The sequence below is a fragment of the Pinus tabuliformis genome, chromosome 8 (genome assembly GCF_031772625.1).
Source record: "Pinus tabuliformis cultivar Carrire ecotype Pingquan chromosome 8, CPIR1, whole genome shotgun sequence".
In the NCBI taxonomy this organism is placed as follows: Eukaryota; Viridiplantae; Streptophyta; class Pinopsida; order Pinales; family Pinaceae; genus Pinus; species Pinus tabuliformis.
Window position 1 is genome coordinate 1,713,830,373 of NC_142294.1, and position 15,341 is coordinate 1,713,845,713.

General features: G+C 35.7%; 1 protein-coding gene across 1 annotated transcript in view; it reads left to right on the forward strand.

Annotated features, from left to right (window-relative positions):
* The window catches only part of LOC149242870 (chaperone protein dnaJ 10-like), a 33,711-nt gene extending 20,753 nt beyond the window's left edge, over positions 1 to 12,958 (forward strand). Inside the window, exons 5-8 of the mRNA XM_089371054.1 lie at positions 12,008 to 12,115; positions 12,183 to 12,243; positions 12,353 to 12,443; positions 12,740 to 12,958. Of these exons, the coding sequence (XP_089227180.1) occupies positions 12,008 to 12,115; positions 12,183 to 12,243; positions 12,353 to 12,443; positions 12,740 to 12,958 (479 nt within the window). The remainder of the gene's footprint in view (positions 1 to 12,007; positions 12,116 to 12,182; positions 12,244 to 12,352; positions 12,444 to 12,739) is intronic.
* The last annotated feature ends 2,383 nt before the right edge of the window (positions 12,959 to 15,341 follow it).

Below are 15,341 nucleotides of genomic sequence, written 5' to 3' on the forward strand. Positions count from 1 at the left end.
TTTTCAGATCTGAAAACACCTCCCAGGCATTGTTTTTGATAGGGGAAGAAATTTACAACCAGACATTTTCAAGTTCCTTGACAAAAATACTTGAGGAGCTGCATCACAAAGCACAGACTTCCTTAGACTCTTCTGTCAAGTCTGACCTATAGTTTTTCCAGCAATTATCACCAAGGACTTGCAGCCTACTAAGTCCTTGGTGATAATTGACCTTACCAGGTCTTACTTGAGCATGGCAAAGAGTTAGTCCTAAATGGTCTGAGCTAGAATGTTCGATTGAGAACAAGTTGATGTATCGAACTCTGGTATAACTTGATTGACATAAAAAATGTAAGAGGACACATTATTTAGAAATGGAATCATGATGCAGCAACATGAAATGCGTATGATTACTATTGTGTCGTAGGCTTGTTGTTAGTAATCATAGAAATCATCTTTAATTTGGCTTTTGTCATATATCATAAAGTAACCCTGTGACCTTAATACTATAGAAGCAAAGTTCCACAGTGTGTAGTGCCTTTTGTGTAATGCAACGTGTATGTCTGCTCATCAAACATCTGAAAAGAGACAGATCCTTGAAGAGAGAATTCTGAAGTATGAGGACAGAAGTCTGAACTACTTCCTGTAGCAGTAACCTTGTGGCAATAACTTCTAAGCGTTGATGTAAGGGGACTTGATATAGTGACCTTGTGACAATGGCTTGATGACTGTTTTCATAACAGTTCTTTGTTGACAAAGAAAACCCAGCACTTGATGAGGGAGCCGTAAGCTTGTTAGTGACTATACAGAACTGTTGATAACAGTGATATCAGTGAATTTACAACCAGACATTTTTAAGTTCCTTAAGAAAAATACTTGAGGAGCTGCATCACAAAGCACAGACTTCCTTAGATTCCTCCTACATGCTGCAATGCATAGTGTATATCAGGTATACATACACAAGTTTCAGTTCTTTATTGTCCATAACGTAAAGCAATTACAGTTATATCAACTCGTAGTTATTCATAATGGAAACGATGGCAGCACATCAATGATACAACCCTGGCTTCACTAAAATATTAACTTGACAATATCTATAGCCCTGAAAGGTCCTACGTAAGTAGAACTTCAGGTCCTGAAAGGTTTTATATAAGTAGAGCTTCAATCATATAAACTTAGCCCTTACTAGAGCTCTGGTCCTAAAAGGCCAGCCTGCTAAGTCATGTCCCAAAAAGACCTTACCAGGTCTTAGTAGCACATTGGTTACATGCATATTAACTTACAACAATTTGTCTGGGAATATTCTTATCACACAGACATTGATATTGTCAAGTCTGTACATTTTATCTGATGGGAGGACAGACTTCTATATGGGTGTCTGAAGGAACTACATAAGATACTACCATTCCTCCTACATGCTACAATGCATAGTGTATATCAGGTATACATACACAAGTTTCAGTTCTTTATTGTCCATAGCGTGAAGCAATTACAGTTATATCAACTCGTAGTTATTCATAATGGAAACGATGGCAGCACATCAATGATACAACCCTGGCTTGACTAAAATATTAACTTAGCAATATATATAACCCTGAAAGGTCCTATGTAAGTAGAACTTCAGGTCCTGAAAGGTTTTATATAAGTAGAGCTTCAACCATATAAGCTTAACCCTTAGTAGAGCTCTGGTCCTAAAAGGCCAGCCTGCTAAGTCATGTCCCAAAAAGACCTTACCATGTCTTAGTAGCACATCAATGATACAACCATGGCTTCACTAAAATACTAACTTGACAATATATATAAGCTCTATCAGACATAGTAATGACAGCTCAATAGCAATAGTGTATTTATGCAAGGAACCCAACACATTCTTGAAATCAGAAATATCAACTCAACCATATTTCAACACTTGAACTATAACCTATAGCTTAAATATTTGGAATAATGGATCATGAGACTCCAGAAATTAGGCTTTATTTAATTGCCAATTATTTTCATTAGTATCCTTCATCTTATAAAAAGTATGTTATTGTTTTCAGATCTGAAAACACCTACCAGGCATTGTTTCTAATAGGGGAAGAAATTTACAACCAGACATTTTTAAGTTCCTTAAGAAAAATACTTGAGGAGCTGCATCACAAAGCACAGACTTCCTTAGACTCTTCTGTCAGGTCTGACCTATAGTTTTTCCAGCAATTATCACCAAGGACTTGCAGCCTGCTAAGTCCTTGGTGATAATTGACCTTACCAGGTCTTACTTGAGCATGGCAAAGAGTTAGTCCTAAATGGTCTGAGCTAGAATGTTCGATTGAGAACAAGTTGATGTATCCAACTCTGGTAGAACTTGATTGACATAAAAAATGTAAGGGGACACATTATTTAGAAACAGAATCATGATGCAGCAACATGAAATGCATATGATTACTATTGTGTCGTAAGCTTGTTGTTAGTAATCATAGCAATCATCTTTAATTTGGCTTTTGTCATATATCATAAAGTAACCCTGTGACCTTAATACTATAGAAGCAAAGTTCCACAGTGTGTAGTGCCTTTTGTGTAATGCAACGTGTATGTCTGCTCATCAAACATCTGAAAAGAGACAGATCCTTGAAGAGAGAATTCTGACGTATGAGGACTGAAGTCTGAACTACTTCCTGTAGCAGTAACCTTGTGGCAATAACTTCTAAGCGCTGATGTAAGGGGACTTGATATAGTGACCTTGTGACAATGGCTTGATGACTATTTTTATAGCAGTTCTTTGTTGACAAAGAAAGCCCAGCACTTGATGAGGGAGCCGTAAGCTTGTTAGTGACTATACAGAACTGTTGATAATAGTGATATCAGTGAATTTACAACCAGAAATTTTTAAGTTCCTTAAGAAAAATACTTGAGGAGCTACATCAAAAAGCACAGACTTCCTTAGATTGAAGCAAAAATTTGGAAAGGAGATTAAGGTTGTTACCGGAGACGAAGAAACACAGGAAACGTCCAGAAAATGTCCTTCAATGCTGAAAGTTGAATGGCCCAGTGAGAAAATACGGTAGGCAAAGGCAAAGTATCTGTATTTAATATTACTGTGTGAGTAACCAACATAAGCTGGACAGTGCTATGCAAATTAATAGTCTTTGCAGAAAGAAAACCCAACATAATCCACAGAAAGGAATAAAGTTTAAATTATCAAGAAAGCATATATATAACTGAAACATTTCCATTGGGAAATAATTTTGAATGAAATTTATAAGACTCTATAGTTGCTCAGTGGCTAATGTACAATTGATGGAAGAGGATTTTGTATCATGGTCCATGGATGAAATATAAATAAAGAAAAAAATCGGAAAGGAGATGAAGCAATACAGAAAATGCCTAGAAATGTCCCTCAATGCTGAAAGTTGAATTGCCCAGTGACAAAACAGAGTAGGCCAAGGAAAATTATCTGTATTTAACATTGTTGTGTGAGTAACCAACATAAGCTGCATAGTGCTATGCAAAATAATAGTATACAAATAAAAATGTATACCATAATACTCACTTACTATTAAGGATTCTCTCCAAAGGAACTTGAACAATATGATAAAAGATTCGTCTTTTACTTCTATAATATACATAATGTTAAATACATGAAAAACACTTTCTGCTTTTAAGTAAGACTCTATATTTTCTCAGTGGCTAATGTACAATTGATGGAAGATGCTTTTCTATCATGGTCCATGGATGAAATAGAAATGAAGCAAAAAATCGGAAAGGAGATTAAGGTTGTTACCAGAGATGAAGTAATACAGAGAACGTCCAGAAATGTCCTTCAACGTTGAAAGTCGAACAACAACAACAAATTAGTTAATATCATATTTAGCTTGCAACTGCTTGACACATAGTAAAAAATGGATATTGTCAGATAAAGGTAGGGAGAAACAACTGCAAATTCAATAACAGAACAGAGATTAAACTACATGCAGGATGATCCGAGAACAAGTAGTAAAGAAAAAATTACCACCACTTTCTCCAACGTGCGTAGATATCGAATTCAGCTGTGCCCTGTTCTCATAAAGGCACTTAATAGCTTGCCTCGATCTTACAAGTTCTTTTGCCAAATTTTGCCCAAGAAAATATTGACTCATTAAAGATAAAAGCAGAGCCTGTATAATGATATTTCTACTTTAAAAGAACAAACATTTTTCCTAATACGAAACCTGGGAAAAGAAGATCTGAAATAAAAGCAACCCTCAACACAAAAATTTCATCAATACAATAGGCACCAAATCCTAGTTCATCACATAGCAAAATTCAACTTGCTTAGACACATCTGTTGTTAGTTCTTTAGAAAGAAGTTCGTTTGTTGCCCTTGCTCCCCTGTGGACTTAGGACACACACCACTAAGGAACAGAATTTGTTTCCATTTGAAAGGAATTTTGATTTTGATTTTGAGCTAGCAAAGCTCATGGCTCAAGCCTCATATGCAATTCCATGCTCATTAGGCAAGCCATATTCTCACCGTACCTTAGGAGGTCCACACAAAGATATCTTCATGCTTATACTTGTTCCACAAGGGAGAAAGCTCTTCAATCCTCTAAGAGGGCGAGTGATTACTCCACTAATACCATGAAAATTTATTTTCACCAATAATTCTTAACAATAACGTGCATAACACAGCATAATACATTTCTCCTTCTGGAAAGTGCAGAGACTTGAATCTTAGAAACATGTAAATATTACCAAAACAAGAATAAGGGGAAGACAAATGATAACAAAATCTGAAGACTAATATATCTCCTTCCAGGCAAATATCTAGTTATTAGAGGCATACCTCATATGACATGTCAATAGTGCCTTGGTTACTATATGATTAAATGTAAATGAAAAAACTCTGAACGTGTTAGATGCTGAAATTTAGAGAAATTTGTCAATGTCTTTTGATGTTACATTCATAATTTAAAGTGATTACACAAAGCTTTTAGCAATTTACTTTGAGGAGCAATGAACGGAAATTTTTGTTTATGGATAGAACAACACATGATTACAAGAAGATCATAAAGAAGCAGATATCGTTAAATCTGAAGCCCTGCAAACAATACACAACTATCTGCGTATTACATGAATGCTAGAAAATATCGCGTTGTAACAACTTTAGAGTCCACTCTCCTAAACAGAGGCAAATACACAAGATAGAGCAACATGTGATTACATAAGAACTGTTAAGAGCAGCTTGGCTATATGTAAGAACTGCCAACAAAATGGAAAGTGTTGGCATTAATCCAGGGAGCTGGTAAGATCATGATTCAGATTTGTGTGAGGTGAATCAGGTGGACAGGCTGGAACGAACAAGCAAAAAAGACCACTATTGACATTGTCTGTAATTTCATTCTCTCGAGTCTCAATAACACTAGATGGATCTTTCAGTTCTTGGAGACCTAGCATCCCAGTTGGCAAGTTGTAAAAGTATGGTTGAGGATATTGATTTCGGATTAACTACATACAACTAAGAGGCAACTATATTTCTACAATATGTATGCTTTGGGTTGATTATTATGGTTTGGCAATTATGTAGGAAGGAAAATGGACTGTCTATTTGTTATTTCTTTTGAGATGCTTGTAACTATTACTTATATTGAACGGAAAATATAATGTTCTTTTTGTCTCCTAAAATGTGCTTGGCTGTATTAATTGGTCACTCCATATTAACTTACAGAATTTCAATTCTCATTCTTGGTTGTTTGAATTGGTTACATGTATATTAACTTACAACAATTTGGCTGGGAATATTCCTATCACACAGACATCGATATTGTCAAGTCTGTACATTTTATCTGATGGGAGGACGGACTTCTATATGGGTGTCTGAAGGAACTACATAAGATACTACCATTCCTCCTACATGCTGCAATGCATAGTGTATATCAGGTATACAAACACAAGTTTCAGTTCTTTATTGTCCATAGCGTAAAGCAATTACAGTTATATCAACTCATAGTTATTCATATTAGAAACGACGACAGCACATCAATGATACAACCCTGGCTCCACTAAAATATTAACTTGACAATATATATAAGCTCTATCAGACATAGTAATGACAGCTCAATAGCAATAGTGTATTTATGCAAGGAACCCAATAGAAGATAAGGTTGTACTTCGTTACATGGGAAATATATATATATGCACATTAAAGCCTGATTGAATAACCTGAGAGCATAGTTCAAAACACCAAGTTGAAGCCTAGATTTATATTTAATGTTGCACAAATTTGGCAGAAAGCATAGGATAAACCACTGACAAATTTAACAAAGGCTGATTGAATAACCTGAGAGCATAGTTCAAAACACCAAGTTGAAGCCTAGATTTATATTTAATGTTGCACAAATTTGGCAGAAGGCATAGGATAAACCACTGACAAAGTTAACAAAACCTGATTGAATAACCTGAGAGCATAGTTCTAAACAGCAAGTTGAAGGCCATATTTATATTTAATGTTGCACAAATTTGGCAGAAAGCATAGGATAAACCACTAACAAAGTTAACAAAGCCTGATTGAATAACCTGAGAGCATAGTTCAAAACACCAAGCATAGGATAAACCACTGACAAAGTTAACAAAGCCTGATTGAAGCAGACTTGGAGATGGTAGTATGGTGCCAATAGGTGCCAACAGAAATCATGAAATTGTTAATGCTATTTGATTCAACCTAACAGTGATGTGCTATCAAACTCCTCCAGCTGAAGTGCATGCTTGATGACGTCAATTCACAAGTTTTACAAGCAATAGCAGAAAATAACCATATGCATAGCCTAGCCATTGAATAGAATTCAATGTAACAATGATGTGCTATCAAACTCCAGCTGAAATGATTGCTTGAAGATGTCAATTCACATATTTTACATGCAAAAGAAAAAAATAACCATATGCATAGTGTAGCCACTGAAAAGAGAATGCAAAATAAAACACAATATATAAGCAACCCGGTTTTTCTCGCTACTTTAAAATGCGGCTGGGATGGGTTTTCCACAACTACAACTACGCCAATAGATTGGGATTTATGCATTGTTATCGGTGATAATGATGTGAAGTAAATATCATTCACAGAAAATCGGCAGCAATTAGAATAGTACTCTGTTCTCGACATTCAAGCACACAGAATAGTACTCTGTTCAAATTGACCGGATAGAGAGTTCATAATAGTACTATGTTCAAATTGACCGGATAGAGAGTTCAAATTGCTAATGCTATTTGATTCAACCTAAGAGTGATGTGCTATTCAGCCCTCTCAGATGGTGCTCTCAGTTCCTTCTTCCCTTTGCATTGACTCTTACCTCGGGTTTCATCCTCAGCTCATGCAAGCTTATTGTCTGTAGCTAGTCAGCTATAAATGCTACCATAATTATGACTTCTTGGCAGACAAATAATCGATTGATTCCTTCTACCTTGTCTGGCATTACGCCTTTGGTTCTCATATGTGCCATTCAGTACAAGCTCATTCTCAAAAGAAAAGTTATGAAGATGCTGCACAAGGATATAAACGATTCCAGAGCTCTGAGCAGATGTGTTCAGGAGCTTAGAATGAAGGGTCTAAGCTTTGATTTGTCGAAAGAGCCTCATATTACCAAGAAGATGAAAATCTCTAGTGTGGAGAACAAATTCAGCCCTCCCAGATGGTGCTCTCAGTTTCAGTTCTTTATATAGGAAGGAAAATGGGTTGATTATTATGGTTTGGCAATTATGTAGGAAGGAAAATGGGTTGTCTATTTGTTATTTCTTTTGAGATGCTTGTAACTATTACTTATATTGAACGGATAATATAATGTTATTTTTGTGTCATAAAATTTGCTTGGCTGTATGAATTGGTCACTCCATATTAACTTACAGAATTTCAATTCTCATTCTTGGTTGTTTGAATAGGTTACATGCATATTAACTTACAACAATTTGTCTGGGAATATTCCTATCACACAGACATTGATATTGTCAAGTCTGTACATTTTATCCGATGGGAGGACGGACTTCTATATGGGTGTCTGAAGGAACTACATAAGATACTACCATTCCTCCTACATGCTGCAATGCATAGTGTATATCAGGTATACATACACAAGTTTCAGTTCTTTATTGTCCATAGCGTAAAGCAATTACAGTTATATCAACTCGTAGTTATTCATAATGGAAACGATGGCAGCACATCAATGATACAACCCTGGCTTCACTAAAATATTAACTTGACAATATATATAACCCTGAAAGGTCCTATGTAAGTAGAACTTCAGGTCCTGAAAGGTTTTATATAAGTAGAGCTTCAATCATATAAGCTTAGCCCTTAGTAGAGCTCTGGTCCTAAAAGGCCAGCCTGCTAAGTCATGTCCCAAAAAGACCTTACCAGGTCTTAGTAGCACATCAATGATACAACTATGGCTTCACTAAAATACTAACTTGACAATATATATAAGCTCTATCAGACATAGTAATGACAGCTCAATAGCAATATTGTATTTATGCAAGGAACCCAACACATTCTTGAAATCAGAAATATCAACTCAACCATATTTCAACACTTGAACTATAACCTATAGCTTAAATATTTGGAATAATGGATCATGAGACTCCAGAAAACGGGCTTTATTTAATTGCCAGTTATTTTCGTTAGTATCCTTCATGCTTATAAAAAGTATGTTATTGTTTTCAGATCTGAAAACAACTCCCAGGCATTGTTTCTGATAGGGGAAGAAATTTACAACCAGACATTTTTAAGTTCCTTAAGAAAAATACTTGACGAGCTGCATCACAAAGCACAAACTTCCTTAGACTCTCCTGTCAGGTCTGACCTATAGTTTTTCCAGCAATTATCACCAAGGACTTGCAGCCTGCTAAGTCCTTGGTGATAATTGACCTTACCAGGTCTTACTTGAGCATGGCAAAGAGTTAGTCCTAAATGGTCTGAGCTAGAATGTTCGATTGAGAAAAAGTTGATGTATCCAACTCTGGTATAACTTGATTGACATAAAAAATGTAAGAGGGTAGTCCAAACTCCAAACTGATAATAGAACCTATGTGAATCGCTTGATGCTAGCCATGGACCGAACTCTACTCGAAGATATCTCTGGCTAAGGAACTATAACATTTGTTTTTTATATTAACCGATACTGAGGTTCTAACATCAAATAACATCATTCTAATTATTTCATATTTGTTTCATTGATTACGAATGTGGCCCATCAATTTTTCACAGGAAATGCTTTTATCTGATGGGAGGACGAACTTCTATATGGGTGTCTGAAGGAACTACATAAGATACTACCATTCCTCCTACATGCTGCAATGCATAGTGTATATCAGGAAAACATACACAAGTTTCAGTTCTTTATATAGGAAGGAAAATGGGTTGATTATTATGGTTTGGCAATTATGTAGGAAGGAAAATGGGTTGTCTATTTGTTATTTCTTTTGAGATGCTTGTAACTATTACTTATATTGAACGGATAATATAATGTTCTTTTTGTCTCCTAAAATGTGCTTGGCTGTATGAATTGGTCACTCCATATTAACTTACAGAATTTCAATTCTCATTCTTGGTTGTTTGAATTGGTTACATGCATATTAACTTACAACAATTTGTCTGGGAATATTCCTATCACACAGACATTGATATTGTCAAGTCTGTACATTTTATCTGATGGGAGGACGGACTTCTATATTGGTGTTTGAAGGAACTACATAACATACTACCATTCCTCCTACATGCTACAATGCATAGTGTATATCAGGTTTACATACACAAGTTTCAGTTCTTTATTGTCCATAGCATAAATCAATTACAGTTATATCAACTCGTAGTTATACATAATGGAAACGATGGCAGCACATCAATGATACAACCCTGGCTTCACTAAAATATTAACTTGACAATATATATAACCCTGAAAGGTCCTACGTAAGTAGAACTTCAGGTCCTGAAAGGTTTTATATAAGTAGAGCTTCAATCATATAAGCTTAACCCTTAGTAGAGCTCTGGTTCTAAAAGGCCAGCCTGCAAAGTCATGTCCCAAAAAGACCTTACCAGGTCTTAGTAGCACATTGGTTACATGCATATTAACTTACAATAATTTTTCTGGGAATATTCCTATCACACAAACATTCATATTGTCAAGTCTGTACATTTTATCTGATGGGAGGACGGACTTCTATATGGGTGTCTGAAGGAACTACATAAGATACTACCATTCCTCCTACATGCTGCAATGCATAGTGTATATCAGGTATACATACACAAGTTTCAGTTCTTTACTGTCAATAGCGTAAAGCAATTACAGTTATATCAACTCGTAGTTATTCATAATGGAAACGATGGCATCACATCAATGATACAACCCTGGCTTCACTAAAATATTAACTTGACAATATATATAACCCTGAAAGGTCCTATGTAAGTAGAACTTTAGGTCCTGAAAGGTTTTATATAAGTAGAGCCTCAATCATATAAGCTTAGCCCTTAGTAGAGCTCTGGTCCTAAAAGGCCAGCCTGCTAAGTCATGTCCCAAAAAGACCTTACCAGGTCTTAGTAGCACATCAATCATACAACCATGGCTTCACTAAAATACTAACTTGACAATATATATAAGCTCTATCAGACATAGTAATGACAGCTCAATAGCAATAGTGTATTTATGCAAGGAACCCAACACATTCTTGAAATCAGAAATATCAACTCAACCATATTTCAACACTTGAACTATAACCTATAGCTTAAATATTTGGAATAATGGATCATCAGACTCCAGAAAATAGGCTTTATTTAATTGCCAATTATTTTCATTAGTATCCTTCATGCTTATAAACAGTAAGTTATTGTTTTCAGATCGGAAAACACCTCCCAGGCATTGTTTCTGATAGGGGAAGAAATTTACAACCAGACATTTTTAAGTTCCTTAAGAAAAATACTTGAGGAGATGCATCACAAAGCACAAACTTCCTTAGACTCTTCTGTCAGGTCTGACCTATAGGTTTTCTAGCAATTATCACCAAGGACTTGCAGCCTGCTAAGTCCTTGGTGATAATTGACCTTACCAGGTCTTACTTGAGCATGGCAAAGAGTTAGTCCTAAATGGTCTGAGCTAGAATGTTCGATTGAGAACAAGTTGATGTATCCAACTCTGGTATAACTTGATTGACATAAAAAATGTAAGGGGACACATTATTTAGAAACAGAATCATGATGCAGCAACATGAAATGCGTATGATTACTATTGTGTCGTAGGCTTGTTGTTAGTAATCATAGCAATCATCTTTAATTTGGCTTTTGTCATATATCATAAAGTAACCCTGTGACCTTAATACTATAGAAGCAAAGTTCCACAGTGTGTAGTGCCTTTTGTGTAATGCAACGTGTATGTCTGCTCATCAAACATCTGAAAAGAGACAGATCCTTGAAGAGAGAATTCTGAAGTATGAGGACTGAAGTCTGAACTACTTCCTGTAGCAGTAACCTTGTGGCAATAACTTCTAAGCGCTGATGTAAGGGGACTTGATATAGTGACCTTGTGACAATGGCTTGATGACTGTTTTTATAACAGTTCTTTGTTGACAAAGAAAGCCCAGCACTTGATGAGGGAGCAGTAAGCTTGTTAGTGACTATACAGAACTGTTGATAACAGTGATATCAGTGAATTTACAACCAGACATTTTTAAGTTCCTTAAGAAAAATACTTAAGAAAACAACACATTCTTGAAATCAGAAATATCAACTCAACCATATTTCTGGAGAACAAATTCAGCCATCCCAGATGGTGCTCTCAGTTCTTTCTTCCCTTTCAATTGACTCTTACCTCGGGTTTCATCCTCAGCTCATGCAAGCTTATTGCCTGTAGCTATTCAGCTGTAAATGCTACCATAATTATGACTTCTTGGCAGACAAATAATCGATTGAATTGCTTGGGGTATCCCAAATAAGGCGGTAATGCGCTCCTGGGATATCGGGGACAGGTAAAGAAAACTCCCTATATGCATGTGAAGGCACTCGATGGCTGATCTTTGCTTTTGTATTGCATTACAGGGTGGACAGTGGAGACCACTGAAACGGAGGACATGAATGAATATCTTCGCTTCGAACCTAACTGGGCAGTGATTTACTTTTTCATGAGCCTGACATCCACTCACTCCGGTATGTTTTTTATTCTATTCTTGTTTTTTCTCTTTTTTTAAAGGCATTATGAAATAGGGCATTACAGGTTCTGTGTTTGGTGGGGTTCCATCCATCATGCCAATGTGCAGTCAATACAGAAATCAAAGGTGGGATACAACATATGATGAGGTGGAACATTCCACTTACCATGTGTACAAGCATCTTATTATGGGAAATCATTGAAATGTTGATATCTACTTCTACATTGAATTTCAGGGCAAAGATACAGAGGAAGAAGAAACAGAGAGCATGCGTCAAGGCTCAACCGATTGATCAGTTCACTGTTACAAGTATCAAGTGGGCACAGGTAACTTCGATTTCTAAAGGAAATCTTCTCCGGCAGTAAATTTTAAACACAACGGCGATTGACCAACCACTAATTACAGAGGAAATGAAAGCAATTATAGTTTTACGACTGGAATCCAGAAACCAAGAAAGAAACGAAACTGTCTGTAATCTTACTCAGCTGCTGTCGTAGCGTGGCTTTGGAGGAGCGCCTTCTCCTCTGTAGCAGGTGCGAACCCCAAACCGGTGACCAGAATCTCTGTCAGGATTACAAGCCACATGAAAAAGCTTTATAAAAGACTCCATTACTTCCTCCAGGCAGCTGAAACATCAGAGGCAACACACGACTACGTGGCCATTACTTCCTCGAGGCAGCTGAAACACCAGAGGCAACGCACGACTACGCGGCCCTCATGCAGGTCCGCCTCTGCAGGTCCGCCGCCCCCTCAACACCCGCATGCAGGTCCGCCTCTGCAGGTCGCCTCTGCAGGTCCGCCGCCGCCCCCTCAACACCCTCTCAACCCTAAAAAACTTTAACCTCTTAATCAACGGCTCATTTTTCTCCCATCGTCTAACACTAGATCTAAGGGCTACGATTACAACACTAAGACATTTTGGGAGGTTGATTTCAGAGGGGAACGCCTTACAGCGTAACTATTACGCAATATATTTGTTGAGAATTTTTTTTTTACAAATGTACTAGGGAATGGAAATATTATTGCTCTAGGTAGTGGGATGCATCTACTCCAATATGTCTTTATATTTTTGAGAAAAAATTGATATGTTAGTTCGTACTGAGGTAACTAACATTTATAATTACTAAACTACGTGTTAATTGTTGATACTTAGAGTTTATCTAAGAACAACTTTTATAATTTGGAAGCCTAATTTTTTTATTTGTAGATCAAACCAATAAGATTTTGAAAAACAAAAAACCAATTTTGTACTAAGGTTTGGTGAGCATTTTATAAATGTTGCACTATTGTTATAACATTTATTCATGTTTCTATTTACTTTAATGGAGCCAAACACACGTAAATCAATTGAGCATTTTATAAATGTTGCACTCTTGTTACAACATTTACTCATGTTTCTATTTACTTTAATGGAGCCAAACACACGTAAATCTATTTTCCTTTGAGGAGCAAAAATATGAATGCATCTAGGAATGACTGTATCATACTTGGATTCATTCAAATTCAAAAAAAATCCAACTTTTAGTGTTTTGTGGTAAATTTTCAATTAATTATAAAGCCTATCTACACCCAATATATATATTTATATTTAACAACTGAAATATCATTATTTATAATTAACAACCAAAATATCCTTATCTATTAATATTAATTTTTAACATTATATAATGTCCATAACACTTTCAGTAATCAATACAAATTACCATGCCTGCCAGGACCCATACAAATTGCCATTTTTTATTCGAGTGAATTGCCATTCTTTAATGGAGTGGGAAAGGTAATGAAAAGAGTCATAGCACACCTTTCAAAGATTTATAAAAGCCATTTTTTGAGGGACTCATGAAGGTAATGATCTGCCGAATGAGAGGTGGTAGAGGTGACAACCTCTCTATTTTCACTCATGCCATATGGGTTATCACTCATCCTCTTTCCTTGAGAGGTAAGTCGTTTTACGAGAAAACGAGGACAGGCACACTAACAAGGACAAGGACACTAACGAGAAAGTGATTTCTATTTTTTGTTTCTCTATTTTATTTTATAGAGATATATTTTAATTTGAAAGTTTATATAGTTTATTTTTTTACTTTGGTTATTTATTTTTAATGAGCTTCTTGAGATATTACTAGTCTTTTAGACAATTGTTTAATAAAAAAAAAATTTGAACTCCATCCAAAAGGTAATGCTCTATAATTTTTTTACTTTGAGGTTAATTTTAAGTTTCAGATTCTTTTCCACTAAGACGTTTCTAACCTACCAATGAGGTTCATCTTCAAGACCAAGGTGAAACCACAGATCAATGTGTGATTAAATAGTGAGGAGATGCATCAAATTCCAAAATTAATGATTATGAAAAAATATTATTTAATTAAACTAATCTTAACTGCCAGTTTTTAGTTATAATATTATATCTAAACAAGTCTAGGTAAGAGTTTATAATATTAAATAATTAGATTATATATATTTAACATCAATGGTTAATTATTGAAAATTCCAACTTAGTTAAAGAAGGATTGATTTAAACACACATAGATATATATATATCTATATATATATATATATAATAGAAAAGAACATTAAAAAAAAAATTTGAAAGAAAGACAAAAATAAATAAATAACTCAAAAAGAGAGGGGTCGGAATCCAATTCTTCATCTGTCTTTTCACCTTGGTCGAGAATATGAACCTCATTGGTAGGTTTGGAATGTTGTTCATAAAATTACTCCCCTCAAAGGTTAGGAGAGGCAATCGACATGACACCTATGTATAAGAAATCTATGCAAATGTTGAAGGTCAATTGGATAGGCCTAAAACTCAGTGCTCAACTACTCTTGTGGATGCTAGAACAGAGAAAATAAGACCAAGAAAAGAGGCAATGAGAAGAGGTAGAAAATAAAGTAGGCTTATATGAACAAGAAGAGGAGACCACAACATAGGCATGGGATGTTAGAGAGGCTACTAGAGCCATGAAGGATATGGATATTGAGTAAGTTTCTCAGAGGATGAGCAACACTTTTAGTAGGGGGTGATGATGAGCTTCATCATTGGGTAATTATATGGGCATTAATTCACCTCCTAGATTAGCCAAACCAACTATACTCATAACTTATTGCATAGTTTTGATTATATTTTGTTTATGAGATGAGTTAGAGTTGGAAATTTTTCTTTGTGGTCTAATGTGCATTTAATGTACGATTAACGGAGAAAAGCAACGAAATTTGGCAAAGAC